Raw genomic sequence first — 26384 nt, 5'->3', positions numbered from 1 at the left:
CAGGCCTAGCCTGCTCTATGACCTTGACCAGACTCTGCTCTCTGGGCTTGCCCTGGGCTTTCTCGAAAGGCTGGCTCTATATTCCAGGGCTGAAGGTCTCCAAATTAATGCAGCAAGCCTAGAAATCACCCTGGTTTCATTTTTCGCTTCTTTTCTTCTGTATCACACCATTGATACATATCCCCTGTAGGAGAGTTAGAAAATTCAGGGGGAAGAAAAGGAGAAATAAATGAAGTTCCAGTTAGCATTTTAGGGTGTGTCTTTCTAGAGTATTTTTCCAACACAAATATTTACCAGCGTGGGATCAGCCAATCTATCTGTCACTTAATTTACCTCGGATGTCTTGCAGGGTAATGAATTTTTTTTTTTAAGGCTTTATTTATTTGAGAGAGAGAGAGAGAAAGAGGGGGTAAGAGCAGAGGGAGAGGGAGAAGCAGACTCTGTGCTGAGCGTGGAGGCCGGTGTGGGGCTTGATCCCACGACCCTGAGACCGCGACCTGAGCCGAAATCAAGAGTCAGACACTCAACCGACTGGCGCCCCCAGGGTAATGAGTTTTTATAGGGTTTCATCCAGGTCTATTGTGGTTATACCATGGAATGTTTAATGAGAATATCTAATTAGAGATGATGATAATTTGATAGCTGGCGTTTACTGGAATCCTCCTGCCGGGTCCTGCCCTGAGCACTTGCCTCAACAGTCATCCCAGCAACCCTCCAAGGCAGGCCACTCAGCCCATTTGACAGATGAGGACAGTGAGGCTGTTGCCATGAACTGGCCCCAGGTCTCATGGCCCATCCTTGGCAGAGCTGAACGTGGACTGGGTCCCTCCTGAGCTGTCCATCCATGCCCTTAACCACTGTCGGGCCACCCCACCCCTCGCCTCATCTCCCGTGTTCTCTTTGAGGCGGACACGTGAGCTGGGTGCTGGCCAAGGAAGGAAGGAAGACCAATTAGGAGAAGCCACGGTAGTCTGCAGTGGCCCGATCTGCAGCCCTGGGGAGTGTTCCTGCTCAGAACGGCCCCTCCTCCTGGGCCAGAGAGCCACTTTGCCGTGGGAATTTGTCAGAGCCGTGTGGGGTGAAATCCAGACTGGCTCAACCGGACAGATTTCCCAAGACTTGAGTGTGTGGGTGGCCGGAGCGCCCATGGCTTCCAGTCCTTAAAGAGTTTCTGGGATGCCTGCTACCAGGCCACCTGCTGTGGTCACCCTGAGCAGTGGAGCCCTCCCACGAGCCTGAAAAGCGATTTCCGTCTTAAGGTTCAGAGAGGTTAGGAGCCTCGTCCAAGGTCGCCTTCACTGGCTCTTGTCATTGAGAGCCGGGAGCGTGGGGGCATCCTGGGCCGCATGCACTGGGGGCCCAGCTTGAGTCAGGGCATAGGTAAAGCACTTTGGAGGTATTATTTTACTCCCCCCCCACCGCCCCAGGAGGTGGCTGCTGCCTGTTTTCATTCTACAGATAAGGAAACTGACCTCTTATGTCCTTTTTAAAATGCTGACCCTGAGCTCCTTTCTCAAGCGAAATCTTCCGTGGAGCACCCCCTGAGGTGTTGCATCAAAGAAGGTTCTAGCCGTTGAAGCTGGGTGTGGGGCAGGGAAGGGAGCCTCAGAGTTCAGCCACCCTCTGGAAGTCAGTGGCAGGGAAACTGAGCCTCAGAGAAGGAAGAGGCATGTCCTGGTGGCACGGCGCTTGGGCAGAGCGTGGAGGATTAGAAGCCCCTTCCCCTAGTCCTGGGTCAGGCAATGTTACTCCATGCTGTGCCTTCCAGGCTGGTGGGCCCCGAAGGCCAGAGACTGGGTGTCTAAACTTTAACGTGCGGGGCGTGCGGTTTGGATACAGACAAGCCTGCCCTCTGCTCTTTCTCAGTGGAGCCTCCACCTCCCTGAATCCTGATGGCAGCCTTGCTCATAAGAATTGTTGGACCCATTTTTATGGATGAGGAAGCTGAGGCCCAGAGGCAGGTGCACACCCAGCCTGGCTGAGTGCATGTGTGGGGCTTTGTGCACCGCTGGTGACTAAAACAGACACAGCTTGTCTGCTTCCCTACAGGGCCGTGTTCAGTGTCTGGGGCCAAGGTCGCTCTTACTCTGGTCCCTGGTACCCTCCACTCGCTTCGGACTTTTCATATCCAAGGTCATGTGCTGGCGTGTGTCGCCAGCGTGGGTGGAGGTCATGTTTCTTCCTAAGAGTCGTATTGCCTCCTACTTTTATTTATTATGTCAAGTCAGAACACCCAAGCCACGCTCTGGGCTATGCCCTCAAGCTTTTCCCTGCTGCTCTCGTGTTGGACCTCTGCCCAGGCCCCTCCCCAGGCACAGGAGTACCCCTCTCTGGCTCCTGGAGGCACAGTCTTTGGATGGCCTCCGAGGGGCCCGGGAGTTTCGATCAGGATTTCATTGACTCTGATTTAACATTTCCTCCAGGTGTCCGTGTAGGTGACAGATCCAGGCAGCGGGGCCTTGGTCACCGATAGAAACCACATGAATCTTTATATTGCTTGCCAGTGGCTACAGGTTATCTCTTCTCATCACTGCATGCACCTGGTGTTTGTCGTGGGGCCTGCCCTTAGATCGTATTTATTGTTTTAATAAACGAGCATGTAAGTTACTTTATCAGAGCATTTTTTGGTAATGCTGTCCTTAGCCAGATTTCACTATAACTGGGGTCCTTTTGATCCTCTGTATTTTATTCTACTTAAAAACACTCTTGGGGTGCCTGGATGGCTCGGTCGGTTAAGTGGCTGACTCTTTTGATTTTGGCTCAGGTTGTGATCTCAGGGTTGTGGGATCGAGCCCCATGTCAGGCTCCACGCCGGGCGTGGAGCCTGCCTAAGATTCTTTCTCTCCCCTCCCCCTCTGCTCTCCCCCTGCCCCCCACCCTGGCTGCTTGTGCATGCTCTCTTTCTCTCTCTCAAAAAAATAAATAAATAAATACAACACTCTTCTCAGAAGGAGCCCATTGGTGTCACCGGGCAGCTGAAGGGGTCCGTGGCACAAACGGGTCAAAGGACCAGCTAGATGTGGGTCTGCGTCCTGACACTGCCCTGCACCACTGGGGCGGGGGGGGCTAGCTTGGGTGAATGCTCAATCCAGGGCCCTAAGGAGCATTTCCTTGAGCAGCTGGGGGGGGGGGGGGAGCGGCACTCGGCGAAAGGCAGATTCCCTGGGCCTCATCACATAACTTCCCAATCATAATGTTTGGGTGCAGGACCCAGGGGTCTGTGGCACGGGGGTTTGAGAACCAAAGAAAAGGGGAGAAACCACAGTGGTACAGTCATAGCGCCTGTTCCGAGCGCTGTCAGGTCATTTGTTTAATCCTCACAGCTCCTGTAGTATCCCCATTTCACAGATGAGAAAACTGAGGCACGGAGAAGTTAGGGAATATATCTCCGTACCCTCCTACTCCAACAAGGGCTGCGTTGCTGATAATCAGCAGAACTAGAACTCCTACTCCAGTGCTCATTGCCCCACCCCTAGCGGCTTCTTGGCCCAGGAACGGAGACAGGATCTCCTGTGGGCCTGTATGTGTGTGGGCGCGTGTGTGCATGTGTGTGTCCTGTTTGCATTGTTTACCAGGCAGGGGCCCTGTGTGTTCCCAAGCAGGAAGCCCGGAGCAGGGGCCACACTGGGGGCGGGGGGTGGGGGGTAGGGGGGTAGGGGGGCAGGGGGGCAGGGCTGGGAGCCAGCGGCCAGGTGTCCGAGCTGGTCGCTACCCTGAGCAGCCACATGACAAATAGCTTCTCCGTCTGTTGTGCACTGGGTGGGGTAGGGTTTCGGGGAAGCGATTAAGAGCTTGGGTTCTGGCATCAGACAGACCTGGGTCCCAGTTCAGGGTCAGTTATCATCTTTTTGACCTTGAGCTAGACACCTCGCCTCTCTGAGCCTCTCCTTCCCCCTCCGTAAAACGAGGCTAATCATAGTGTCTTACCCCCAGGGTGGTGGTTAGAGGCAAAATGCCCAGAAGAGCACCAGGCACACAGGAATTTCTTTCCCTAAGTCTTCACTTGGCAACAGAACCAGATGCCAGATGATTCTGTGTGCATGCTTGTGCTGCTTTTTTTTTTTTTTTAATGAACTATTTGTTTCCCCGAGTTGTACATTTTTCTCTTACCCACCAAAGGCTGGTGACCTGAGGCCTCCCACTGGTCCTTCTGGGATGGAGCCCAAAACCAAAATATACACCAGCTCCTCCCACTGGGGCAAATTGCATCTGCATTGCCTGGGCTTGCCCGAGCCCCTCTGGGGGCATGTGCTGCCCCAGCTGCGTTTGCAGCCTACGGACCAGGGGGTTGGTCATCTGTGGCCCGTGGGACAGACCTAGCTCGCTGCCTGATTTTGTAAATTGGAACACGGCCATGTGCCTTCCTTGGTGCGTCGTGTAGAGCGACTTTCATGAATGGAAAAGCTGCCTCACAGACCGTGTGACCCACATGGCCGAGATCATTGGCTCTCCGGCCCTTTACAGAGGAGATTTGCTGATCCTGCCTCCCCAGGCCACCGGTGTTCCTTCCGTTCTTCGTCTGCTTGCCATGAGGGCAGTGCTGACGATATTAAATGCTAACGTTTTTGCGTTGTTCCACATCGGGCTCGGTGGAAGATATGTAGTTCCTCAGGACTCTCTTTGGTCTGGGTGTTATTCCCATTTGTCAGGTGGGAACACTGAGGCTTGGAGAGCCACACCAGAGTGACACAGGACACCCAGCCTCTGAGTGGGGGAGCCGGGACATGAGCCCTGGGCCTCATCACTCCCTATCCCCAACTTGTGCCTACCAGGGGGCTGAACTGGGCCTCCTAGGGGGAGCTTGGACAGCACATGGGGGCCCCGCTTTGGTCATTCTTGGTAAAAAATGTGAAGATTTGGGTCTTCCTCCTGGCTCCCCTGCTTATCAGCTGTGTGGCCTTTGGCAGGTGATCCCACCTCTCTGAGCCCCAGTAAATAGGTGGTAATAAGGGAGGGTCAAAGGAGGTCATGGGGGTGGCGGGGTAGTGAGGACAAACTTCAGTGATGTGTAAAACCCTTAGCTTAGTACCTAGCATACAATAAGTGCTCAGTAAGGGCGCCTGTGTTGGTCAGTCCATTAAGCGTCTCCCTTCGGCTCAGGTCATGATCCCAGGGTCCTGGGATGGAGCCCCGCATTGGGGGGGGGGGGGTCCCTGCCCAGCGGGGAGCCTGCTTCTCCCTCTCCCTCTGCCTGCCCCTACCCCTGCTTGTGCACACATGTTCTCTCTCTCTCTCAAATAAATAAATAAAATCTTTAAAAAAATAAATAAATGCTCACTAAGTAAGAACTAATACTTTTAATGTAGGGAGCCAGCCCACCTTCTCGTCTTCCCTTTTTAAGCACCGAGAATGAGCTTTTATGCTCAAGGATTATTTTTTGACCTCTTCCTCTTGCCCCTTTGGAATCTGGCTGGTTGCTGGTTTCCCTCCAGAGTGGGGCAGGCTGAGGTCTCTGATCCCCAGGGGCCTGGCCCCAGAGAACACCTGTCTCCCGTCTCTTCAGCTCTGGGGTCCGGGTGGTGAGGTCAGCAGGGTGGCTGGTAGCCACGGCAGTGGAATGTTTGGGAGCTGGCGCCCGCAGGGAGTTTGCGGGGCTGGTGGCTGAGTCTGCACCCAGGGGCACCAGGCCACCCTCCAAGGCCACCCTGTAAGTTCAGTCGCCTGCCTGCTTTGCTGGCATCCTGTGCTCCATCCCCCGTCCCCAGCCCGGGGAACCTCTCAGCCTGGAGAAATCACGCTGAGTTAGAAAGTTCACACGAGCCTGAACCCAGACTTGGTGTGGTCTCTGTAAATGTCACCTCCTTCTGCGACACCTTATGGCACGTCTCCCCGCCCCACTGTGGGCATTTCCTTCCAAGCATTTGTCACAGGAGTCATTATCCCACACGCAGCTTTCCTTGCTCCCCGCCGGGATGTCATCTCCATGAGGGCCGGGCCCTTTGTCTGCCGCCCTCCATGTGTCCCAGCATCCCCATCAGTGCCTGGCACACAGTAGGTGTAAACGTTGGTGGAATGAATGAATGTGGGTCTAAAGGGATCTTGAACACTGGACAGCCCTCCCTCCGTCCGTCCCTTCCAGTGGTCATTCAGGGAAACCCACGGGCCAGTGCAGAGAGAGAGCAGAGTCCCTTCTGGCCTCCCCTGCTGCCCCCATTCTATGAGTCACGTGATGTGATGCCCAGGACGGCATCGTGGGGACATAGCCAGCTCTGGAAACTGACTCTTCTTCCTGCTGGATGTGTGGCTTCTGCAAACCACTTCAGCTCTCCGCCTTTCAAGCTCCTCACCCATCAGATGGAGATAAAAGGCCTCACCTTAAGAGCTTCTGCCCAGCATGAAATGAGAAAGGGAAAGGGCAATGGGTAAACAGCACTCACTGTTTGCCAGGCGCTGGTCCAACATTTTCTAACTTACTTACACCTCCCAGCACCCCTAGGAGGCGAGTTCCTCATTGGCATTGACCACACTGCAAATGCCCTATCAGATATTGCTGTCGTCCCCATTTTACAGATGCAGGAACTGAGGTTCAGAGAGGCTCAGTGACTTGCCTGAGGTCACACAGCCAGTAGCTGGTGGAGCTGCGATCGGAGCCAGGCCAGGCAGCCTGCCCCCCCCCCCCCACTATGCGTGGCATAGAATTTAAAAAAATACTAGTTGTTCTATTTTTTTATTCTAGAGAAAGGCAAGATGACAGCACCCTGAAAGTATGTCTTGAGGAGAAAGAAACATGTTATCACCAAGCACCACTCCTGGTGGCCTTTCCAGTCGTCGTATTTCCTTCTCATCTTTTATCTTTTTGTGGTTTGTTTGCTGTTTGGTTCAGCTGAGGTGGCGGTTTTGCTCTTGGGCATAATTATGTGCATCCTGCCCCCACAAGGGCCTGTGTCATCCATAAACTGGAGAACTGGGGGAGGGATACCCTCCCCTCCCCACCCCACCCTGACACACGGGGCTCTTTTGAGGATGAAATGTGGTCTGGTGCCAAGTACACAGTGGTGCTTAATCAGTGCCACCTTTCCTCCTACAAGAGAAGGGGGGCTTAGGGACCCCCACGCCCATGCATCTCATTTGTCTTCCAAGTCAGCGCCCTCCAGTAGAACTTCCTGCCAGTGATGGGAATGTTCCAGAGCGGGGGTCCACAAATTCATTCTATAAAATGTCCAAATAGTAAGTATTCCAGGTTTTGCGGAGTGGGTAAGGTTTTTGTTGCTGCTTCTCTCCTTTTCCCTGGACCCCCTCCACTTCCCCTCTTTCCTCATCTCTTTCCCTTAAAAAAAGGTAAAAGCCATTCTTTTTTTTTTTAAGATTTTATTTATTTATTTGAGAGAGAGAGAGAGAACACGAGCAGAGAGGGGAGGGGCAGAGGGAGAGGGAGCAGACCCCCTCCTGAACAGGGAGGCCCGGATGATGCGGACGATGCGGGGCTCCATCCCAGGACCTTGGGATCATGACCTGAGCTAAAAGCCATTCTTAGCTCGAGGGCTGAAGGTTGGATTTGGCCCGAGGGGCTGCCGTTTGCTGACCCCGTCTCAGACCTGCCCTGTCCAGCGGGGTACCCGCCCGGCGCCCTGCGGCTACCAGGCACTTGAAATGTGGTGGGTTCACACAAGGAGCTGAATTTAAAATGTTCTTCATTTTACTTAATTTAAATGTAAATGCCTGACAAGTGCTCTGTGCCCCCCAGTCGACAAGCAGCTCTGAAGGACTCGAGGCCGTGGCAGCCCCCACCTACCAGCCTGTGGCTGGCAGGCCTCTCTCAGCGCTGTGGCATTTCAAGGGCCGCCCGAGGGCAGCTGGGCCCCAGCCATCTCCTCTCTGGCTGCAGGAAGCGCTTCAAGTGCCCTGTCCCTAATTGTTTTTATTTGTTGCAAGAGGCAGGCCTCCGCTGTGGGCCACCCAGGCCCCAGGAGCACCAAGGCCTATGTACTCTGAGGCTCAGGGGCGGGATGGGGGGGGAGCACTGGTTGCTGTGGTAACACCTGGACCCCACCCCTCCATCTGTGTACTGAGAATCAGCAGCCTGCTTTTGTGAGGATAGACACAAAATAGAGAGGCGAGGAGTGAGCTAAGAGGGAGCGAGGACAGAGAAATGCAGTAAAGGTCTTACACCCGGCGGATCTCCAGCACAGCCAAAAGAAAATAATCGCGGAGATTTCTGAGTGCTCGCTAGAAAAGGGCCATCGTGAGCTTTCAACAAATGACAACCCATTTTGCGGAACAGGAAAACTGAGGCTCAGAGGAACGATGATTTAATGTAGTCAGGGAGTCGTCCAACCGCAGAGCTGTGTTCTGAACCATCTCCATGTCCTGGGAAGGGACCGGGAGCCCCAGACTCCGCATGTGAGTCTGTGACATGATTTCCCTCGTGGGCCTCAGTCATCCCATCTGTAACATGGAGGGAGGTGAGAACCAGACTGGAACTCCCCACCCTGAAGGGTTGTGCACCAGGAGCCCATTGGTTCCACATCCGCCCCAGCTTCCTGCCAGACCCCGTCGTACTCATGGGCCCGTTCCTTTAGTGCGACGGTTAAGAGCCGGGTGTCTGGGGGCGCCTGGGTGGCTCAGTCGGTTAAGCATCTGCCTTTGGCTCAGGTCATGATCCCAGGGTGTTGGGATCGAGTCGCGTGTCAGGCTCCCTGCTCATCGGGGAGCCTGCTTTTCCCTCTGCCTTTGCCCCTCTCCCTGCTCATGCTCTCTCTCTCTCTCTCAAATAAATAATTAAAATCTCGAAAAAAATGAAAAAAGAGCTGGGTGCCTGAGTCTCGCAGATCTGGATGGGGGTCCCGGTTCTGGAAGTCCCCTGGGTGAGTTGCTCTTCCTCTTGGGGTCTTTTTCTCTTCTTTAAAGGATCCTCATACTCTCCTCCGAGGGGGACTAAATGATACAAGGCACTCACATAGTAGGCATTTGGTCAGTATTAGGTGGCAGCCATAGGACAGTGTTCCACTCCGAGGGCGCCGTATTTATCCTACGCTAGGTATGTGGTACCCTTTTGGAGTTGGACAGTGTACAACCTGTTCAACCATACCCAGCAGCCCTGGATGGTGATTAGTGGTATAGTGGTGGTGGTTGTTGCTTATCCTTATATTTACTTTTCCTGAAGTCCAAGGTCCTTGGGCTGAAAGGAAGGGAGAACCCTGGCTGGCAGAGACCCGGGGCCTCCCTAAGGCAGCAGTGCCTTAGCTCACATTCTGAGCAGCGAGCCAAGTTCATTCCCGGTAGGACCAGGCCAGTTCAGACCCCAGCCATGGCATTTGGGTTCAGATGGTCTCCCCGTGCACCCCAGTTCGTCCCCCAGAATACTTCCCTCCAGAATCATCACCAGATGCCCACTGGGGAGCCTGACACCCTCCTCTGCCCCTCTGAGGGTTCCCAGCCCCTTCACAGCACCCACCCCTAATGCAGCCTTTCCTTTGCCTCTGCAGGGGTCAGCCGGCGGACAGTCTTGGCGAGGGGCCACAAGGGCTGGAACCCAGCAATGAGAGTGCCCAGGGGAGGTAAGTGCCTCCAGAAGGCCCCCAGAGTCCGGGCTCCTCCAGAGACTGCCCTAGAAAGAGCCACTCCACTCCCCCAGCTCTGTTACTGGGCAGCCACACTCCCCTGGCTGGGGGTGTCCTCTCTGGTAGAAACGCTGTGCTAGACAGAGCTGGGTCGCAGCAGCATGCAGGGATGCGGGGGGCCGGCCTCTGCGGCTCTTCGTCTCATAGAGAGATGATGATCCTGGTGGTAGGAGAAGGCCAAGTCCCAAAGCGGGCAGGGGACTTGGGAGCAGATTCAGGGCACGGCCAGAATCCAAACCCTCTGCGTCCCATCTGCCCAGCGCTAGGGTTTTGGTCTGCTGGCTCAGCACCTCACCCAAAATTTCCCTGAACCTCATAATAGCTCCCTGAGAGAGGGTTATTATTATGATCCCCCCAGTTTTTGGAGGGGTGAAGTGCCTTGTCCAAGTCACCCGCTGGCAAGTGGCGGAGGCAGGATTTGAACCCGGGGCTGTAAGATGCCACGTCTGAGGCTCTCACCCACCATCCTCACTGCCGGGACACTGGGACACCTCCCTTGACAGGGTCCAGCGGGGTAGTGGAGGCAGAAGGCCCGTCCAAGTTCCCGGACTGGGTGCTCTCGCCCCTCTGGAGTTGGGGTCCCTGGCTGTGGATGGCCAGGAAGCTGCCTTTGGCTTTGTGGGTTCCCGGCTATTTCTCTCTGCCAGGTCACCCTCCTTTTTCTTCTCAAGGTGTCCCCCAGCTCTTTGCTGTCTTCTGCTCAGGGCTGACCTGTCTGCTTTGAGCTGTTTTCTTCTGATGACAGAGACGGGCCTGTGGCCGCGTCCTGTCTGAGGACAGCGAACAGCTCGGCCTCGGCCTGGCCAGTTCCAGGCCTGCCACTCCGGCCGTGCGACCGACCCCGAGCCAGTGGCTTCTTCTCTCTGAGCTGCTGAGGGCGAGGCTTCCCTTACCCCAGCGGTGGTAGAGACGGTTCCATTACATGACACATGGTCAAAGTTTTCGCCGTGCAAGAGCTTCATAAATGAGAAAACACAAAAATCGGGCGCCTTGTTTTAAAGTGTTATAGCCGCGGGTGCCTGGGGGTGGCTCAGTTGGTTCAGTGTCTGAGGCTTGGTCTCAACTCAGATCTTGATCTCTGGGTCAGGAGTTCAAGCCCTGCCTTGGGCTCCACGTGTAGAACCTACTTAAAAAAAAAAAAAAAAAAATTAAAGTGTTGTAGCTCAATGGATGGTCAGTATTAAGCAAACCTGGTGTGTCAATAACGTTTTCCTCATTCCACCTATCTATTCTTCCAGGCCTTTCTCCCTGATATTTAGAATCCAAACCAGTTCCAACCCCAAACACAAGCTAGAGAGTACACACACACACACGCGCGCGCACACACACACGCACCCATACACACACGAGCATGTACACTGTACCTATCCTTTCTGGAAACAGCCTTCCCCAAGTACCCCTTTTCTTCCTGTCTCTGCACCCCCCCCATTGCCTTCTGTTCCCCCAAAGCTCCATTCTCTCGCTCCCTGCCAAGTGTCAGGAGGAAAGGGTGGTGGCTCTAATTCAAACTAAAGTGTGATTGACTGTCCCCCAGAAGCACCAACACTGAAATCATAAACAGAAGTCTAGTCTCAAGTCTAAGAGGAGGATTTTAATGAGCACTTGAATAAGTTGATGGGTCTTTGGAGAGATTTCCAAGTAGCTTTATGTCCTGTCCAGCCTGCCTTAGCCCTGAGTAGCTCTGGAATCAGATTTCCCCATCCCAGACCCTGAATTCAGGGCACCAGGGAACCCCCACCACTGTCGGCGGCATAGAACTGATTCGGTTTTCTGGGGAGAGGGTCCCAGCCATTTCCCGATGCTCCCAGAGGCCAGGGACCCCAGGCTGAGATTAATCCGTGCTGTGTCAGTCGCTTCTAGAACCCTCCCAGCGGCATTTGAGGTCAGTGCACCCCACCCCTCTCTGCAGCCAGGAAGCTGTGGTTTACGTGGGGGAAGTGACTCTTCCAAAACCACATGGTCAGGAAATGCTGGGGCCTCTCAGCAGTTTGGACCCCAGGGCTGAGATTGTGCGTTGCATGTTGATTTCCTACCTGCTACGGCCCAGGCAGCCCAGACCCTTGTGGGTGGATCCGTGTGGCTGCAAACAGGGTCCTTTGGTGGTTTCGGCTGAACCTCATGTCCTTCGAGAAACACCGGCTCCCGTTCCCTTCCCACAGACCCTGGCTACAAGTAGCTCCCCCACCGTGCTGCGTTCTTCCCCTGACTGCCTTCGCACTGACTGTTCCCTTTGCCGGGAACACCCCCCTATTTCTTCCCCACCTGGCTGTTTGAAAACCAGCCATCTGCTAGTCAGACTCGGCACGAGGGCCAGCACCTGCAGGAAGCCTCCCCTCATCTACTCAGGTAGAGCCCGTCACCCCCTCCAAGGTATGGCTCCACAGTGTGGGCAGACTTGGGGGTGGAGGCTGTGTCTCTTGGCTCCCTAGCCTAACTCCCGGCACGCAGGAAGTACTCGCTGAATGTGGGAATAAAGAAATAGCCAATGATCATGGCAGAGACCACTGATAATATCCTTCCAAATGCTCCCTACATGCAGGCGCATTCCTCAGTTAAGGGAGTCGTGTAATGGTCGTGCCAGCCCTTTGAGGTTGATCCTCTTGGACCCATTTTACAGATGAGGCTCAGAGAGGTGAAGTGTGGTGCCCACGCTCACACAGCCACACAGGAAGGGGAAGAGCTGGGATTCGAACCCAGGCCTGCCTGCCTCCTCGAATGCTCACAGACCTCAAGACCTCACTTTGATTCTGGAAAGACGTGGGAAAGGCAAAGGAGGGGACTTGAGGATAAACTAGGGAGGAGGGCAGGCCTGTCATTTGAGGTGACTAGAGAAGGGGGTGGCTGAGCTGGGTGGGCCCCGCTTCCCGAAACAAGCCCCAATTTGAAGAATTGCCACTGAAGTCTGATCATCGTCCCTGGGAGGCATGAGGAGTGTAGGCTCAGGCTCGTAATTCATTTCCTCCGTCATCCCCTGCCCCTGTCCCCACATCACCCTCACTGTCCCGGCATCCCTGAGCCTCCCGAGGACCAGGACACCAGCAGGAGCCTCCTCCCTGACCTCCCTGCCTCCATTCTCACCCCTGTGGGCCCTCTCTCCGGGGGCTGCCCTGAGAGTAAGTCCAGCTCCCTCCCCTGTCCCCTGAGAACTTGTGTGGCTTCTGTGCCCCCCAGTTTTTCCCTCTCCCTCCCTTCTGCCTCCTGAGGTTTTTGAACACCCCCACACCCTCTCCCATCTGGGGCTCTTTGCATTCGCTGTTCCCTCTGCCTGGAGCACTCCTCTCCTCCCACACATCTTCACATGGCTCCTTCTCATCCAGGACTCAGCTTGAATGCCACCTCCCCCGAGAGGCCCTCCCTGACCTCCCTCCTCCTTCCCCTACTTGATCCCTCCCACTGTGTAAGCTGGGGGGGGTGGCGGTTTAAAACCCTGTGGCTATAGCTTGTGTACTGTCACTTCCCCCACTAGGATGCGAGCTTCTTGAGTTCAAAGGCCCTGCTGTCTTATCCGCTTTCCTGTCCCCAGCACTGAGCGCGGTGCCTGGCGCCTTTTTATACTTATTACCCATTTACTGAATGAAGACCGAGTGAATGTGTAGTGATTCCAGAAGAAGCCCAGAACAGGATGGGATATTCCACACCGTCTCCTGGCCGGCAGTGTGGTCCTTCAGAGCAGGCCGGCCTGGGCAGGAATTATTGGGCCCCAGCTCTGCTGCTCCCCAGCTGGGTACTCCTTTCCTCCTCTTTCTTTCTTTTTTTTAAGATTTTATTTATTTGACAGAGAGAGCACAAGCAGGGGGAGTGGCAGGCAGAGGGAGAGGGAGAAGCAGGTTTCCCGCTGAGCAGGGAGCCCGATGCAGGACTCGATCCCAGGACGCCGGGACCCTGACCTGAGCCGAAGGGAGATGCTTAACCGACTGAGCCACCCGGGCGCCCCTTTCCTCCTCTTTCTACGACTCTCATGTCCTAGCGTTTCTGGCCTCGCCCTGCTCCTTCAACCAAGGCACATGCCCCAAATCCTTACCGAGCATGTGCGAGGTGCCAGGCTCTGTGCTAGGCCCTGGAGAGACAGCCAGGAACAGAACATGCAAAAACTGTGCCCTTGCCAAGTGGATATGCTGCTGAATTCGGACATTCCAGAGCATTGTTAAATGTGGAAACATTTTGAGAGTCGGTTTCAGAGTAATTATGACTCTCCACCCGTCAGATGAAGCCTGCGATGGGGGTGTGTTTGGTTAGGGCTGGCGGCTGACAGGCGTCCCTCTCTCTCCCCAGATGCGAGCCCCGCCGGCCCCCCGCTGACCTGTCGCTGAAGCAGGCTCGCCACCCCAGGCCCAGCATGCGCCTGTCGGTGCGGAGGGCGCTGCTGGTGGCCGGCTGCGCCCTGGCCCTCGTGCTGGCGGTCCAGGTGGGGCAGCAGGTGCTGGAGTGCCGCGCGGTGCTGGGGGGCCTGCGCAGCCCGCGGCGGGTCATGCGTCCGGAGCAGGAGGACCTGGTGATGGTGGGCGCGGACCACGTGGAGTACCGCTACGGCAAGGCCATGCCGCTCATCTTCGTGGGCGGCGTGCCCCGCAGCGGCACAACGCTGATGCGCGCCATGCTGGACGCCCACCCCGAGGTGCGCTGCGGCGAGGAGACGCGCATCATCCCGCGCGTGCTGGCCATGCGCCAGGCCTGGTCCAAGTCCGGCCGCGAGAAGCTGCGGCTGGACGAGGCAGGCGTGACGGACGAGGTGCTGGACGCCGCCATGCAGGCCTTCATCCTGGAGGTGATCGCCAAGCACGGTGAGCCGGCGCGCGTGCTGTGCAACAAGGACCCCTTCACGCTCAAGTCCTCCGTGTACCTGTCGCGCCTGTTCCCCAACTCCAAGTTCCTGCTGATGGTGCGGGACGGCCGGGCGTCCGTGCATTCCATGATCACCCGTAAGGTCACCATCGCGGGCTTCGACCTCAGCAGCTACCGTGACTGCCTCACCAAGTGGAACAAGGCCATCGAGGTGATGTACGCCCAGTGCATGGAGGTGGGCAAGGACAAGTGCCTGCCCGTGTACTACGAGCAGCTAGTGCTGCACCCCCGGCGCTCCCTCAAGCTCATCCTGGACTTTCTGGGCATCGCCTGGAGCGACGCCGTCCTGCACCACGAGGACCTCATTGGCAAGCCCGGTGGTGTGTCCCTGTCCAAGTGAGTGGAGACCTCGCCCTCCGCCCAGCCCCCTGGCCTGGCTCAGAGGCAGTAGGTGGGAGGAGTAGCTCTGTCTCTCTGAACTGGGTGGCCTTGGGCAAGTCACTGTGCCTCGCTGAGCCTCAGCCTTCTCTGCGGGCATGGAAAAGATCTGGGAAGAGAGTGGTTAAGAGCAAGCCTTGAATTGTGCCTCCCCCTCGTAGTTCTGTGGCACTGACCAAGTCACTGGGCCTCTGTTAGCCTCAGCTTCGTTATCTACGAAAGTGGGGCCATCGGCCCTTCCCTTTTCCGAGAGAATCAGCAGGCTTTGAATGTGCTTTGTAGTAAGCCGTTGTGGGTAAAGGTTAACTTAAGCACACCGATCTGGAACCAGGTTGTCTGGGTTCCCATCCCAGCCCTGCCCCTTCCTGGCTGTGTGACCTTGAGCAAGTGTCTCAACCTCTCTGTCCCCCATTTCCTTATCTGTAACATGGGGCTGTAGTCTATAAACCTTCTAGCTCCCTATGAGCATCAGATAAGTTCATGCGTGTTAGGTGCTATTATTCCTATTATTATTATTATCATCTTAGCATTGACATGGCTTTTATTGGCACACACATTATCCTCACCCTCATTACCATGGAGTGAGTGCCTGAGGTGTGGCAAGCACTCAGTTAAGCCCCCAACACACGTTATGCCTTTAGTCCCCCACAGCAGCCTGAGGACATAAGAACTGCTCCTATCCCCATTTTACAGATGAAGAAACTGAGTCTCAGAGAGAAGTTACCTAAGGCCACACAGCTGGCAAAGTGTGGTGCCAGGATTTGAACCGAGGTCTGCTGGGGAGTCCGGAGCCTCTGTTGTCAAGCTCTCTACATCCGGGGCCCCTCCTCTTTCCCTCCTTCTGTCTCTCGCTCTCCGCATTCTTCCTTTGGGGAGCTGTCCTTCTCCTGAGACCCAGAGTGTGTGAGCAGTGCAGGATCAGAGTGTGCAGCTATCGTGACTGCCTCACCAAGTGGAACAATTCTGATCAGGCCCAGGCACCCCTGAGATGCTGGAGCTGGGATTTTGTAAATTATCATGACCAAAAAAAATCAGATGACTGTAGGAAGTGAAAGGAGAAAACAGCCTACAATCCCACCATGCAGATGTTGACCCAGGATGCACTGGTTCTTTGTCAGGGGCTGTGCAGAAAACCAGAGCCCTCCTGAACCCGAACATGTCTCCCTGTAACCTTTTTTCACTTTGTGTCTGGGACCACTCGCCCGTGGCACCCCGCCTGCCACTGTGACATCATTTTGGACGGCTGCATAATATTCCACTCCGCGGAGCACAGCGTTCTATTCAACATCCCTTATTTGTGGACACATGGGGTTATTTCCAGCTTTCTTTACTCCTGTCCAAGCACTGCTCCCATCAGTGTCCTGGGATGTCTGCATCTGTGTCATTTCTGCCTCACACAGTCCTGGAGATCCAGGGCATGGAAAGGCCATGCATATATTTGAGGTCTTTGACACAGTGTTCCGAGTTGAGATTTCCATCCTGGTCTGCAGACTCCAAACCCATAGCTCTTCCCACCCATCCCCACCCTTCACCCTTCCCTCTCTCTTCCCTCCCGGTCCTGGCCTCTTTTTGCCACATCTTTCTTGTTTCCGTTCTTCTTCCCAGTTTATCTCTTAGTTGGGATGGAAGCATCTAGAAATAGACCGTGGATCCTGGGAGTTCCCTGCCCTCCATCGTACACGGCCTTTGACCTGTGACCGGTAGGGTCCTCGTGATTCAGATGGCTGGGTGAGCCCATCATAGGGGAGCGTGGAGAAGCACATCTGACAGGATGATTGTTCGTTGTCCTAGCCAAGGGTGAAAGCAACGGAAATGGCCATCTTTAGGGGCATGGGAAAAATAAGCTGTGGAGGTATGCTGCATAACTGGAGAAAAGAAGGTGGCATCGGGTACAAAACAAAGTCATAAACCAAAACGTACAGTGTATGATTTTTGCTTTAAAAACTGCAAACAAAGCTATAGGCTTTCCGTGTGTGCGTGAGAGAGAGAGAAAGCGAACACCTCCTGAGACCTCACAATGTGCCATATGCCCCTCTGAGATTAACTCATTTACTCCCCAGAACAGCCCGGTGAGGTGGGTTCTATCTACAAGTCCCCATTTGTAGATGAGGACTAATGGAGGAGGCTCAGGGAGGTGAAGTAACTTTCCAAGCCACACAGCCAGTGTGGGTCCAGCTGGCGTTTGAACCCTGGCTCCTGAGCCTGCCCTGAGCCACTCTCCTGTATAAAACACAGAAAACGGATTGAGAGGGTGGACCCCCACCAGATGCTAAGACGAGGTCCCTGTAGGGAGCTGCTGCTGGGAGTGGTGACCACTCTTCTTAGCCTTAGCATTTGTGTTTTATAATTATTTCTCAAGAACAAAATATCCATCTTAGTCACAGAAACAAAATGTGATTTTTAAAAAGTCATGACATCAAGGAAGCAGAATTTTAAGTGTGCACTGCCTAATACTATCTTCCGGTTTCTCACCGCACGCTCTTATCCCCAATGTACAGAGGAGTTACGAGGAGGCCAAGCGACTTGCCTGCAGCCTCATAGTCGAGGGGGCACAGCTGCCCCAGGGCCCGGTACCCCCAGCCTGTCCGGCTGCCCCAGGTGCCATCCGGGTCTCCCTGTGCCCCGTGCAGCCTGTTCTTTCTCCCCAGGATTGAGCGATCCACAGACCAGGTCATCAAGCCTGTGAACCTGGAAGCGCTCTCCAAGTGGACCGGCCACATTCCCGGGGACGTGGTGAGGGACATGGCCCAGATCGCCCCAATGCTGGCTCGGCTCGGCTATGATCCCTATGCAAACCCGCCCAACTACGGCAACCCTGACCCCATCGTGATCAACAACACACACCGGGTGAGTGCGTGCGCACGCGCGGAGATACACTCTCGGCCTGCAGCAGGGATGGGGCATGGCTAATCCTATGATCGCTTGTATTTCCATTTTCACTTGGGCCGCAAGGAAGCTCAAAACCAACTGGTAGCCTGTCTCTCACACTAGAGCATCAACAGTGGGTCTGTTTGTGTACTGATTTCAACCGGTTTCTCTGTTCCTGTTCACCCTTTTCCCACTGTGTCCCTAGCTGGCTGTCTGTAAGCATGTCAAGTCTTTGTTGAGCCCGAGTATGAATAAACTGTTGGTCCTTTTATTGCCCCCATAAATTTTAATGTTGATTTCTCAGATAGATGTGAGCTCGGGGCAGTTTAAAGTACTTCTTAAGCTCTCCTTAGTTGAGACAGTTAAGGAAAATGACTTCGATGAGATGTTTTTGAAGCATTAAAAGTCAGCTAATCCTGCATAAAGGAACAGTCAGCAAGTTCATGGTCTTATTTACATGTTGCTGTCACAGCTTCTGGTCTCCTTTCGGTGGGGTGTTGTGACTTCCTTAGAGGCATTGAGTTAGTGAAAGTATTTGAGCATGGGGCCCAGGCCTGAGGACAACGGGCCCTGCTAGTGCTCACACCATCAAGACCCGAGTCTTAATTCCAGCTACGCCCAGGATTTCCAAACACATGCTGATTTTAGAAAGTAAACAGTTCTTTTTTTTTTTTTTTAAGATTTTATTTATTTATTTGAGAGAGAGAGAGACAGCATGAACAGGGGGCCTGACACAGGGATTGATCCCAGGACCTTGAGATCCTGACCTGAGCTGAAGGCAGATGCTTAACCGACTGAGCCACCCAGGCGTCTCAGAAAGTAAACAGATCTTATGTTGAAGAGCCAAGGAAGAAGGTCAGAACTTCTGTCACTTCCCCTTTAATTCTTTAGTGACTCAAGGAGAAAGACTCCCGTTTGGTACTAACAAGGCTTCAACGCCTCTCCCACACAAGGCAGGTTCTCCTAACCCTGAGCTTTGGGGGCTTGGCCCTTGTGATTAAAGTGGGTCTCAGCGTTTCCTCTCTCCCTTGACTGTGGATTTTGCAAATCTGTGAATTTTGCCAACATCTATTTGTGGAAATACTCAGAGATCCACTGGAAATGCACAGGCCGTGTTGATAGTGTGAATATTCGCAACCTGGATGTGGCCTATTTTTTATTATTCAATTGTTTTAAGTCTTCATTATGTTTATTTTTTAAGAGTATTGTTTAGGCTGTACTTAATGTGTTTCATACACTTATTCTGCACATACGCTGTATTTCATAAAATATTTATATATATTGCATGTATCTTCATATAAAAAATCAATTAGCTGGATTAAAAAGAATAAACAGCAGCTGGAAGTGATCTTGAACTCCATCCCCCAGGCGCCAGGGTGAGGACCGCAGTGACAATGGGCTCTCCTTACCCTGTGTTCTTAGCCAAGGGCCCAGCGGCAACTGCTCTTAAGTCTTTTTTTATAAAAGGCGGAGGCCCAGGGCACCTGGGTGCCTCAGTGGGTTTAGGGACCAACTCTTGATTTCGGCTCAGGTCATGACCTCAGGGTCTTAAGATCGAGCCCCAGGTTGGGCTCTGCGCTCCGCGGGGAGTCAGCTTAAAGGTTCTCTCTCTCCCTCTCCCTCTCCCCCTCTTGCTTGCTCTCACACACTCGCTCTCTCTCAAAAAACAAAAAATAATAATAATGCTTAGTAAATAAATAAAAGGCGGGGGCCCCTGGCCTTGTCCCAGGATGCCAATCAGAAGCTCCCAGAGTAAAGCCTGACCTTGCATATTGTATACAAATTTAAACATTTTGATGCACAAGATCAACTTTCTGAGCCTCTGTCTTCCACTTGTTTCAAAGGGAAAATGTCCCTGGTTTCTTCCCAGGGGCTGCCCGACACTTGTTTAGTCTTTATGGTAGTTTTGCTAGTACCGCAAAGATAGGGGCCCTCATTGAAAACCGCGCATGCGTGTGTGTGTGTGCGTCTCTGTAGACACCGGGTGTCCCTGTGTAAGATCCCGCGGTGCGGGACGCTCAGGCAGTGGGAGGTCCCGAGTGCTAATGAACTTGTCTGCACCTACCCTGTCGGTTACAGCTGCCCGCCACTAACCTCCTGTGGCCACGGGATGTGACTAGTGAAATCTGACTGGTCCAGATGAGAGACGTTGTGTAAACTACATTGTGTAAGCTATGCACAGGATTTTGAAGTCCTGGTAGCAAAGACAGTATGTCAACTTTCTCGTGAATCATTTTTATATTAATTATATGTTGAAGTATGAATATTTTAGATATCTCAGGTTAGATGAAAGATAGAACTGGAAGTTGGGCGCCTGGGTGGCTCAGATAGTTAAGTGTCTGCCTTCGGCTCAGGTCATGATCCCGGGGTCCTGGGATCAAGTCCCACATCGGGCTCCTTGCTCAGCAGGGAGTCTGCTTCTCCCTCTCCCTCTGCCTCTCCCCCTGCTTGTTCTCTCTCTGTCTCTCTTGCAAATGAATAAATAAAATCTTTAAAGAAAAAAAAAAAAGATAGAACTGGAAGTTTTTCACTTGATTCACTTTTTTGGGGTCCTTTTTTTTTAATATGACTATTAGACAACTTAAAATTGCATAGTTAGTTCACATTACCTTCAGTCGGACGGTGCTGGTCTCTATGGTGGCTTATATATGGAGAGATAGTGGAAAAGCCTGGGGTTTTCTTTGCCCCAGCTGTGCCCTCTGCCTGGCATGCTTTTCCTTCAGAGCTCAGCTTGGCTGATTTTCCTTGTCACTGAGGGCTCGGCTCAAAGGTCACCTGTTCCGAGAGGTCCTTTGGGACCACCTCAAAAGAAGCCCTTTAGTCACTCCTGATCACATCCTTTTGTTTTATTTTCTTTACAGTACTTCCCATGGTTTGATATATTCTTGTTTGAATTTATTATTTGTGGATCCTCTGGCTCCCCCTCTAGAATGGAGGCTCCAGGAGAAAAGGAATTTTAATTGTCTGGTTAATATTGTACCTCTAGAGCTTAGAATAATGCCTGAAATAAGAGGAGCTCAATAAATGTTGGATGAATGGATGGGTGGATGGATGTGTGTACGGATGGATGGATGGCTAGGTGATGAATGGGTAGATGGATGGACAGATGGGTGGGTGGATGGGAGAGTAGAAAGTTGGGAGAGTGGATGGATGGGTAGATAGGTAGGTGGATGGGTGTATGAATGGGAGGGTGGGTGGGTGGGTGGATGGGTGGATGGATGGATGGATGGACGGACGGATGGATGGATGGGAGAGTAGGTAGATGGGTGGGTGGGTTGATGGCTGAATAGGTGGGTGGTAAATGGGTGGATGGGAAAGTAGAGGTAACAGGATGAATTTTATTTTTTGATCATTTCCATAATAGAGATGCTTTGGTTCTCTTTCCTAGGTCTTGAAAGGAGACTATAAAACACCAGCCCATCTGAAAGGATATTTTCAGGTTAGAAACCCCAAGGGGAATTCTGAAATCTGTTTATTGGACTGTCCCACTAGCTTGTGGATGCCCTTGGACACTTCGCTTCTCTAATTTGGTTGATCATTTCCTTATCAGAAAATTGGGTTGGGGGAGGGGGTGGGTCGGCCAGGGGCCCTCCAAGTGTCTTATCCAGCTGGGGCCAGAGAGCAGCCCTTCTGCCCGTGCTCCTTCCATCGCCTTGTCTCCTGGCTTGAGAGCAGTTGGAGGGATTGGTGGGGGCTTTCTGTCGAACTCTCTGTCTCTAGCCTTAAATTCAGTTTTATATAAAGTGGCAGTCCCCAAACACGACCCAGCCTGGAATTTTCATCAGGCAACCAAAAACGAAAACCATAAGGGTTATGTGGTGGGGGTATCCCCGCGAGTGTAGACATACAAACGCCCCTGCATCCCTGCACCCATCCCCCTGGCTGTGCCTCCCACACATCCTGGGTATGTCTGTGGGGTGTGGTCCGTGCGTCATCAAGAAGGACTGCCCCCTTCACTGACATGATAGCCCCCCTTTAAATGAGGTGTTTTAGCTTGTGTATTAATTTGGGAGAGAAGGGGTGCCAATCTCCAGTTTAACAATGCTCATTGTCCGGGGTCCATGGCTTGTGCACCCGTCTTGGTTCCTTGGGGAGGGCTCCACGCTCCCTTTCTGGGAGTCAGAGACCCAGCCCATCCTCTTGCTGCTGTGAAAAAAATATTGCCAGGATTAGTCAGCACTAATTTATTGCCTGTTTTAACTGAAAAGATGATGTAACAAGAGCCACACACAGAAGTGGGGGTGAGCGGAATTAGTCACCACCTTTCATTGAATGCCTTTCATTTTTGCAGAGTATCTTTTTTTGCCCACCTGAATAGGCACTTGGCATTCCTTGCAATTCCATCGAATGAGCTGCTTGGGTTTGCGTTCTTTGTGTTTTCCCATCTTTTGGGTTTCACTGTTGCCATTTGGGTTGGTGACACAGTATTCTCTGGAATGCACTATGAGCTACTGTTGCCCTAAGATCATGTCCAGTTTCTGCAGTGTAGCGAATGATGGCCTGTGCGCTTCATCTTGATCTTGCCTCTCTTCTCTGGGGTGGGGTGGGGGGGCTCTTGAACCCTTCCCTTAGAAGACATTGCTACAGGGTGGCATCAGTGGGCAGAAGGGTCTGTTTCGTTTTGAGACTCTTGACCTGTAAGGCTAAACTGTTGTACAGAAGAGTCGGAGCCATTTACATTCTTTTGCGGTGTATGGCGTATTCAAGATGTCTGGCTGGCCTGGGACTGTTTCTTGCTCGGTTAGGGGTGAACCATGGAGGAATGGCATATGCCCTGTCATCACGAACACTGCCATGCTCCAGAGAGCTTCCCTGCCAGCTGCATTGGGCCCCTGCTTTCCACCCTCCTCTCCCTCCCTGTCCTCCAAGGGGCACCTGACTTCCTTCAGGGTATTGCAAAAATTGGAAAACAGTCTTACGGCAATAGTTACATACATGATGGCACGTGCGTTCCATGGGGTACTCTGTAGCCATCTAGAATGATCACCTTGAAACCCAAGAGATGGAAAAATAGTAAGCAAGCAGAACAAAGCAGCTCACACATTAGAATTGCAGCGAATGAAGAAAAAGAATCCTCTTCCGTGAGGCACCAAACACACCCCCTTCCCCCTCCCCCGCCCCATTCCAGGTCTTTGCTGTTCCTTCTACCAGGAATGCTTTTCCAGCCAGGCCTTTGTGTGCCTCGCCTCATTTGCATCTTTTAGATCTCAGCTTATGGGACGTTTTCCAACACCAGCAACCAGTTCCTGATTCTCCAAGCACCAACTGGATTTCAGTTTGCGCAGTGACGCCCAGAGTTCGTGTCAGACCCCACAGGATAAGGTCTCAGTCCCAGAAGACTGCCCCCCGCTTCAGATGCCAGCCACCATGGGGTTCCCAGGCTACCCACATTTCTGCCCAGCCAACTAACATTTAAGAATTTGCTAGAAAAACTCACAGGACTCAGGAAAGCACTTTACTTCCTAGATTAGTGGTTTATTATAAAGGATACGACCCAGGAACGGCCTTGGAAGAGGTACACAGGGCAAGGTACAGGGTAAGGAGTGTGGAACTTCCAGGCGCCCTTCACCCTCCTGCACCTCTATGTGCTCACCAATCTGGAAGCTTTATGAAGCCGTCATTTAGGGCTTTCTATGGAGCGTTCATGAAGTAGGTACAGTTGATTAAATCACTGGTATTAACTCTCCAGCTCCTCTCCCCTCCCCAAAGTCATGCCCTGGTCTTTCTAAGCCACCAGCGCCCATCCTGAAGCCAGACACTATCATCTCATTAGCATACAAGAACTGCTTGTTATCACTCGGAGATTCTCAGGTTTTAGGAGCTCAGTGCCAGGAACCTGGGACAAAGAACATATGTTTATTTTTCATTATGCTACAGCTTAAATGTCATCCCCTAATAGTGGCCTTTCCTGACCACCCTCTCTGAAGTAGCTCCAAAGTCACTCATATGAGCCCACTGTATTTCCTGGAGGTGTAGGGGACGTTATCTTGCATATGTGTTTGTAAAGGCTCTGCCCACTGCCACATAAGCTGCAGAATAGGACCAAGTCGGTCATGTTCACAGCATCCCCAGCACCTGACCTGTAGTAGGTGTGCAGTAAATACCCCATGAGCGAGTATGTGCCTTCCCCAGTGGTGTTGAGGCTCAATCTCAGGGCAGTGGGATCCTGGCACCCCAACCTGGCTGTGACCCCTTCCTCTGTGTGTTGTCTTCCTCCAGGTGAACCAGAACAGCACCTCCTCCCACTTAGGAAGCTCATGATTTCCAGGTAGGCCTGCAGGCTTCCCTTCTCTCCCCCAACCTCCCTCCAATGCCTTCTGAGCCCAGGAGCTACTCTCCTGAAAAGCTTGCCCTTCCAGAGCCTCCCTGGGGAGGAGTGTCCACCAAGGTGGTCTGACCCAGCCCCAAGGGGGGTTTCCATGGCGACAAGCTGGGGGAGCTATTTATAGAGTCACAGCTTAGTCTCCTAGCTCTGGATCAGGTAGGGGCAGGGATCATTGCAGAACCAATCAGAAGGTTTGTCTCACTTTGGGGAGGGGGCCCCAGGGACCCATGTGATGGAGGTGAGGGGTGGGATTCTAGAACATTTTGGTACAGAACCGTTGTCTGTTTATCCTGCTTCTATAAACAGCATCGAGTTGGCCCAAAGCAATAAATGTTCTAAGAAAAGCTCCAAGCAGGTCTGGCCTAAGAATAACCCCCAGGGCTTTGGACCAAGTGCTACTCCTGGGTTATTCCTTTAAAGCTGAGGATCCCTGGGATGGCCGCTGACACAGAGAAGGAAGCTAGAACCCAGAGGGGGCCCTGACTTGCCCAAGACCACACAGCCACCAAGTGGCAGCATCCTTCCCCCTCCCCGGGAATCTTCCAGAGTTTGCTTTTGAGGAACAATTCGAAGTGCAGATCTATCCACCCGTATCTTGTGCGGGGGTAGGGGGACACGTTCTGACCTTGGGGAGTCAAAGATTTAGGAACCCACTTCAGATTGGACCTCTCCCCGCCTCCGTTTGTGACATCTGGAGAAGAGGGACTCAGCCGGGTCGGCCTGCTCGGGCAGCCGGGAGATGAAGTGAGCTGGCCCAGGGGGGCGCATGGGAATCCAGGAAGCCTGGCGCCCTCGCTCTGCATGTGGGCACTGGAGTTAAGGCCCCAGATGTGAACTTCCTCTGTCACTCGGGTGACCCCACAAGAGGTCAAAAGCGACTCACATGGGTGTTCTCCCTTTTGCTCTAGACTATAAAGACGCTTCCAGCCTGGACTCTTATTTTTAGTCTCCTGATCTTATTTTTAAATAATTGGCATATTTTCTAGTATCTTTTTTTTTTTTTCTTTTTAATCTACTTTGCCCCAGCCTCAGGCCCTTGTCATTATCAGGATCCCATCTTGGGTGGTGCTAAAATCCCAGAGTTCTGCTGCATTCCAGAGGCAAGAAACCTCCTATGGAAGGGCTCCTGTCTCCATGATTCTCCCTGACATCTTCCCCTCATTCTCCTTCTGCAGATTCTTTAGTAGAATTTTGCACCTTCCTGCTGACAAAAGCCCGATATATTCCTCGCTGTACTGTTTAAATGAGATACCATACACAGGGTGCTTGAGCTCGTCCCTGGTAAACAGTTGGCCTGAAACAAAGGCCAATCCTTCCCTCGCCTCCAAAAATCCATTGGCATTTATGACATAATCATCACTACTTTCTCTTCATAAGTAGAAAGAGTCTGTCTTTGAGGTCAGGCGGATGCAGGTTGGGATGCGGGTGAGAACCCCAGGAACACTTTTAAATTTAAATTGTTTCTGGCCATCTGGGGTGCGCTGACAACACCTCACCTGATTTTGTGAATATGCATGAAGACCATCCGTTCCTAGATCACACAGAGGAATATGAAGGGTCTGTCTGCCTCTGGGCCTAACACAGTTGTCTCCCTGTTCAGATCTCTGCAGATTGTTGCCGAGAGGAGAAGACACTTGGCATTCGAGTGGAAATCGGACCTCTAATCCAAGCATATTGCTTGCTATTAATCGCCAAAACAGGACTGCTAATGAGGAATGTATTTGCATATGTTTGCAAAAGCTGCATCACTGAAAACTTAACCTGGAGACTCTCTACCTTTGGACGCCCCTGAGGTGGAGAGCCAAGGGTGTGGCAGTAGTCCGGCTTTTGAAACTTAGGTATTTTTTAATCTTTCCCCTCAAGAACTTTTTTTTAAAGAAATGGATTTGCCATTTTTCTTAATTTGCAGGTCTGCCTTGGTGGCTTTGTTTGCGGGGACAAGGCCCACACCTGTGCCTCTCCTATTGACCCTTACTTTTCAATTCAAAGAATCTATTTAAGAATTTAATATATGAGGTTTTCTTTGATTCTTCCTCAGTTCTACTCAGATTCAGAGAACAAAGAATTATTTGAATAAAGTGAATAGGGACTCATTTGTCTGTGCCTGACTTTACGGAATGAACAGATTTTTTTTTTTCCTCCATATTGTATTTTTTCAGGTGGATTGATGACAGGAGAACAAGGTTCCCATTTCAGGTGCTCAGCAGGGCACCCTGAGCTCCTCCTGTGTCGGGTCCCCTGAGGCTGTCCTTGGGATGGGCAGTTTGCTAAAGGGCTCCCAGACAAACTGCTGGACTCACAGTCACAGTTTATTACCGTGACAAGATGGAGATTAAAATCTGCAAAGAAAAAAGGGGCAGAGGGCAGGTACAGGGAGATCAGGGGTGAGCGTCCAGGGATCCTCACCCAGT

At 52.7% G+C, this 26384-nt stretch overlaps 1 protein-coding gene across 8 annotated transcripts in view; it reads left to right on the top strand.

Annotated features, from left to right (window-relative positions):
- TPST2 (tyrosylprotein sulfotransferase 2) overlaps window positions 1-26081 on the top strand; it is a 47302-nt gene extending 21221 nt beyond the window's left edge. For 2 of the 8 annotated variants that reach the window (XM_027576386.1, XM_027576389.1), the window contains exons 2-8: window positions 9426-9497; window positions 13833-14738; window positions 17429-17627; window positions 21037-21087; window positions 22777-22970; window positions 23868-23916; window positions 25574-26081. In XM_027576386.1, coding sequence (XP_027432187.1) covers window positions 13897-14738; window positions 17429-17627; window positions 21037-21087; window positions 22777-22970; window positions 23868-23871 — 1290 coding nt within the window. In that variant the 5' untranslated portion in view covers window positions 9426-9497; window positions 13833-13896 and the 3' untranslated portion in view covers window positions 23872-23916; window positions 25574-26081. The other 6 variants (XM_027576390.1, XM_027576387.1, XR_003516939.1 and 3 more) reach the window with 6 other exon arrangements.
- Window positions 26082-26384: the final 303 nt, after the last annotated feature.

The sequence above is a fragment of the Zalophus californianus genome, chromosome 14, assembly GCF_009762305.2.
Source record: "Zalophus californianus isolate mZalCal1 chromosome 14, mZalCal1.pri.v2, whole genome shotgun sequence".
Taxonomy (NCBI): Eukaryota; Metazoa; Chordata; class Mammalia; order Carnivora; family Otariidae; genus Zalophus; species Zalophus californianus.
Note: the sequence above shows the minus strand (reverse complement) of the source record. Positions and strands in the feature narration are given on the sequence as shown.